Genomic DNA, 6,188 nt, shown 5'->3' with positions numbered 1-6,188 from the left:
TTTACATATATGTAGAAAATCATTCCGCAACCCCCAAAAATCAAACTTCAAAACAAAAATTTTCAATTCACTTTATTATATATCATTAAAAAATCAAAAATAATGAATTCATTTTATTAAATATCATTGAGATGATACAAAATTTTATTGAAAAATCCTGGTTTTTCACATTTTTGTATGATATGCTTCGAAGCAAGGCAAACAAAGTCCAACATCGCATTTTTTGCAGGCTGTTCGCACGATGGACTTGCATACATCACCTGCACATCGCCTCTTATTTCCAATTGGAACCACAAGGTGATCAGTCCTGTCATAGCGCAGGACATTCGTTACGGATTCAATTCGTTTATTTGAGGTTTTTTGGAACTTTTTCAGTTCGACGCCGTAGTGCTTGCAATAGTAAATTGCTACTTCTCTCTTAAAATCTTTAAATGACTTATTTTCATTAGCGGATTTATAAAGAAGCCAGCTGTTTTGCAAGCTTGCATCAATAAGCCAAGTAAAAATGGAATGCCACCATTTTTTTCCTCTAAAGGTTATTCGGTGGCCTGCAACATTTTGGTCAAATCGATCCACACCCGACATAAATTTGTTGTATTGAGTTACAACGCACGGACGTGGAACTGGTATTTTCCTACGCAATTCTCTACTGTAGCGAGATGCTGTGGATTTTGGTTCGCCACTAAAACATGTTGATGCAAGGCAGACTACGAGTTATCTACCCATTTAGTCAGATAAATTGACTCTTCTTTGATTTCCACGCTTTCGTAATATCCTCTTTGCTGTTTACGCAAATCCTTCTTATGTGGAATAGGACAACTTTTTGGAATTCGGTTTTCTCGAATTGTACCGGTAGCCTGGAAACCTCTTTTTTTCAAATAAATCATCAATGGTATTCCAGTGAAAAGATTGTCAAAGTAAAAGGATAACGGAAGTCCTTGCACCTCTTCCGAAAATTCGTCAATCATACACAAGAGTGGAGCTGCGCAAGTGCCAAAGCGTTCTTCATATTTAGGATTCACCCTCGGATTCTTACCTTGGTATATTTCAAAATTGATCATATATCCTCTAGGAGTGCAAAGAGACCAAGCTTTGTATCCGAAACGAATTGGCTTTCCTTTTATGAACTGTTTACATCCATGGCGACCGAAATATGCAATCATACTTTCGTCATATGAGAGATTTTGTTCTGGGTGAAAGTTTTCAGTCATTTTGGCCTTTATATGGTCAGTCAGTGGGCGTAGTTTCCAAAGAGTGTCAAACCTGTCAGAACTAGCAGACGGTTCGTGCAATGCGGACTCGAAGTGCAGCATATAGTTGATTTCCTCAAAGCGGTTCCTTCGCATAGCATTGAAGACCATAACGTTTTGAACGTCATCATCGCAGCTCCACATGTCTCGAAAGGCTCCTGTAGAAGTGTAGCCAGTTACTATCAAAATTGCGATGAACACACGTAACTCTGAAAAATTTAGTGTTAAATATGAATATCATAAAATCAAAATAGAGATTACATCGTCATTACCATCTATAGTAAGTTCTTCGTATCGTTTCTGATGATGCGTAGCGTACAAATTCGAACATTTGCATATATGTTCAAGCAAGTCATCGCTGAAAAATTTCTCAAAAAGTTGATGAGGTCTAAGATCCCGACAATCTTCGAAATTTGTTTCAGGGAATATGGGAAGGACTGGTAATGAATTAGCGGTTTGCCAAGTATATTTGCTGTCTTTGTTAGCTGGTGGAAGTGGTACTCCAGTATTTGATTGAATTGGGCGACAAATTTTCTTGGACGAGCTCGGCAAACAATCGTCTAAAGTATCGTCATAAGGTTCCTCGTCATCAACATCCTCTAGTCTACAATCGTTAGTTTTCATTCGCGTACTATTTTCAAATACAATTTCACATCCGGCTTTAAGTTGTGCTGGGCATACATTGTCCGGAACTCCACCTTCATCCTCGCCATCATCTTCCCCACTTACATCCCTATCCTGATAAGGTGGCTCGATGTAGAGTGCCTGGATATTAGTAGGAACATCGTTTTCATCATCAGAGCACAATTCCTCTAAAAAATCCAAAGCTTCTTGCAACGTTAGATATTCCAGTGGCCTAACCTGCCTGGCGTTGCCATATGGACACATGCACAGAAAAATGCAAAAAAAACGCATTCAAATATATTTTTTTTAGAAAAAAATCATTGAGAGTTATTTTATATTCCAATCACTACACAAAAACACAACTATCATAGCTCGACCGCGCGAATCTTCGATATCTTAGATATACTTACTTTTTAATTTCACGTTTTTCCCCACTCCACATTTTGTATACACTTTGCAATGCACTCACGACTACGAACCAAATACAACTAACGAGCAAATGAATGCTGCCGAAAGCGCGATCAATTACGCAACAGCCACGTGCTAACAGATAACGGTATCTGCATTCTTTGGAATTTTGTGGACATATTAAGCAAGACTATCGAGCGTTGCCATATGGCAACCACAGGGTGATTTGGGTTAATATAAGATTGTGAAATTTTTCCAAATACACTGTCGTTATGGCTATATGACAACTCCAATAACCTCAAAACGGTTAATTAGCATAAATATGTATAGTTCATATTTTTACGCAACTTGGTATAGATTGCTTAGTGTATATGTACTAAAAAATCGATTCTACACCTTAATATAAGATTGTGAAATTTTTCCAAATACACTGTCGTTACGGCTATATGACATCTCCAATAACCTCAAAACAGCTAATTAGCATAAATATGTATAGTTCATATTTTTACGCAACTTGGTATCGAGTGCTTAGTGCATATGTACTAAAAATCGATTCTACACCTTAATATAAGATTGTGAAATTTTTCCAAATACACTGTCGTTATGGCTATATGACAACTCCAATAACCTCAAAACGGTTAATTAGCATAAATATGTATAGTTCATATTTTTACGCAACTTGGTATCGGTTACTTAGTGCATATGTACTAAAAAATCGATTCTACACCTTAATATAAGATTGTGAAATTTTTCCAAATACACTGTCGTTATGGCTGTATGACAACTCCAATACCCTCAATACAGCTAATTAACATAAATATGTATAGTTCATATTTTTACGCAACTTAGTATCGGTTGCTTATTGCATATGTACTAAAAAATCGATTCTACACCTTAATATAAGATTGTGAAATTTTTCCAAATTTACTGTCGTTACGGCTATATGACATCTCCAATAACCTCAAAACGGTTAATTAGCATAAATATGTATAGTTCATATTTTTGGTATCGATTTCTTAGTGCATATGTACTAAAAAATCGATTCTACACCTAAATATAAGATTGTGAAATTTTTCCAAATACACTATCGTTACGGCTATATGACATCTCCAATAACCTCAAAACGGTTAATTAGCATAAATATGTATAGTTCATATTTTTACGCAACTTGGTATCGAGTGCTTAATGTATATGTACTAAAAAATGGATTCTACACCTTAATATAAGATTGTGAAATTTTTCCAAATACACTGTCGTTATGGCTATATGACAACTCCAATAACCTCAAAACGGTTAATTAGCATAAATATGTATAGTTCATATTTTTACGCAACTTGGTATCGATTTCTTAGTGCATATGTACTACAAAATCGATTCTACACCTTAATATAAGATTGTGAAATTTTTCCAAATACACTGTCGTTATGGCTATATGACAACTCCAATAACCTCAAAACGGTTAATTAGCATAAATATGTATAGTTCATATTTTTACGCAACTTTGTATCGATTGCTTAATGTATATGTACTAAAAAATGGATTCTACACCTTAATATAAGATTGTGAAATTTTTCCAAATACACTGTCGTTATGGCTATATGACAACTCCAATAACCTCAAAACGGTTAATTAGCATAAATATGTATAGTTCATATTTTTACGCAACTTGGTATAGATTGCTTAGTGCATATGTACTAAAAAATCGATTCTACAACTTAATATAAGATTGTGAAATTTTTCCAAATACACTGTCGTTATGGCTATATGACAACTCCAATAACCTCAAAACGGTTAATTAGCATAAATATGTATAGTTCATATTTTTACGCAACTTGGTATAGAGTGCTTAGTGCATATGTACTAAAAAATCGATTCTACACCTTAATATAAGATTGTGAAATTTTTCCAAATACACTGTCGTTATGGCTATATGACAACTCCAATAACCTCAAAACGGTTAATTAGCATAAATATGTATAGTTCATATTTTTACGCAACTTGGTATAGATTGCTTAGTGCATCTGTACTAAAAAATCGATTCTTCGCCTTAATATAAGATTGTGAATTTTTTCCAAATACACTGTCGTTATGGCTATATGACAACTCCAATAACCTCAAAACGGTTAATTAGCATAAATATGTATAGTTCATATTTTTACGCAACTTGGTATAGATTACTTAGTGCATATGTACTAAAAAATCGATTCTACACCTTAATATAAGATTGTGAAATTTTTCCAAATACACTGTCGTTATGGCTATATGACAACTCCAATAACCTCAAAACGGTTAATTAGCATAAATATGTATAGTTTATATTTTTACGCAACTTGGTATCGAGTGCTTAATGTATATGTACTAAAAAATCGATTCTACACCTTAATATAAGATTGTGAAATTTTTCCAAATACACTGTCGTTATGGCTATATGACAACTCCAATAACCTCAAAACGGTTAATTAGCATAAATATGTATAGTTCATATTTTTACGCAACTTGGTATAGATTGCTTAGTGCATATGTACTAAAAAATCGATTCTACACCTTAATATAAGATTGTGAAATTTTTCCAAATACACTGTCGTTACGGCTATATGACATCTCCAATAACCTCAAAACGGTTAATTAGCATAAATATGTATAGTTCATATTTTTACGCAACTTGGTATAGATTGCTTAGTGCATATGTACTAAAAAATGGATTCTACACCTTAATATAAGATTGTGAAATTTTTCCAAATACACTGTCGTTACGGCTATATGACAACTCCAATAACCTCAAAACGGTTAATTAGCATAAATATGTATAGTTCATATTTTTACGCAACTTGGTATCGAGTGCTTAGTGCATATGTACTAAAAAATCGATTCTACACCTTAATATAAGATTGTGAAATTTTTCCAAATACACTGTCGTTATGGCTATATGACAACTCCAATAACCTCAAAACGGTTAATTAGCATAAATATGTACAGTTCATATTTTTACGCAACTTGGTATCGATTTCTTAGTGCATATGTACTAAGAAATGGATTCTACACCTTAATATAAGATTGTGAAATTTTTCCAAATACACTGTCGTTATGGCTGTATGACAACTCCAATAACCTCATAACGGTTAATTAGCATAAATATGTATAGTTCGCATTTTTGCGCAACTTGGTATCGATTGCTAAGTGCATATGTACTAAAAAATCGATTCTACGCCTTAATATAAGATTGTGAAATTTTTCCAAATACACTGTCGTTACGGCTATATGACATCTCCAATAACCTCGAAACGGTTAATTATCATAAATATGTATAGTTCATATTTTTGCGCAACTTGGTATCGATTGCTTAATGTATATGTACTAAAAAATCGATTCTACACCTTAATATAAGATTGTGAAATTTTTCCAAATACACTGTCGTTACGGCTATATGACAACTCCAATAACCTCAAAACGGCTAATTAGCATAAATATGTATAGTTCATATTTTTACGCAACTTGGTATCGATTGCTTAGTGCATCTGTACTAAAAAATCGATTCTACACCTTAATATAAGATTGTGAAATTTTTCCAAATACACTGTCGTTATGGCTATATGACAACTCCAATAACCTCAAAACGGTTAATTAGCATAAATATGTATAGTTCATATTTTTACGCAACTTGGTATCGAGTGCTTAATGTATATGTACTAAAAAATCGATTCTACACCTTAATATAAGATTGTGAAATTTTTCCAAATACACTGTCGTTATGGCTATATGACAACTCCAATAACCTCAAAACGGTTAATTAGCATAAATATGTATAGTTCATATTTTTACGCAACTTGGTATAGATTGCTTAGTGCATGTGTACTAAAAATCGATTCTACGCCTTAATATAAGATTGTGAAATTTTTCCAAATACAC

At 33.5% G+C, this 6,188-nt stretch overlaps 1 protein-coding gene across 1 annotated transcript; it reads right to left on the bottom strand.

The window, feature by feature from the left end:
* Nucleotides 1-707: 707 nt before the first annotated feature.
* On the bottom strand, nucleotides 708-2,522 carry LOC125780157 (piggyBac transposable element-derived protein 3-like). Its single transcript, XM_049461815.1, has 3 exons — nucleotides 2,285-2,522; nucleotides 1,523-2,115; nucleotides 708-1,459 (listed from the first exon to the last, which is right to left on the bottom strand). Exons 1-3 carry the CDS (start codon nucleotides 2,314-2,316, stop codon nucleotides 708-710), a joined length of 1,377 nt encoding a protein of 458 aa, XP_049317772.1. The 5' UTR covers nucleotides 2,317-2,522.
* Between the last annotated feature and the right edge of the window lie 3,666 nt (nucleotides 2,523-6,188).

This window comes from Bactrocera dorsalis, unplaced genomic scaffold (assembly GCF_023373825.1).
Source record: "Bactrocera dorsalis isolate Fly_Bdor unplaced genomic scaffold, ASM2337382v1 BdCtg137, whole genome shotgun sequence".
Classification (NCBI taxonomy): Eukaryota; Metazoa; Arthropoda; class Insecta; order Diptera; family Tephritidae; genus Bactrocera; species Bactrocera dorsalis.
This window is presented reverse-complemented; position numbering and strand designations above follow the sequence as displayed.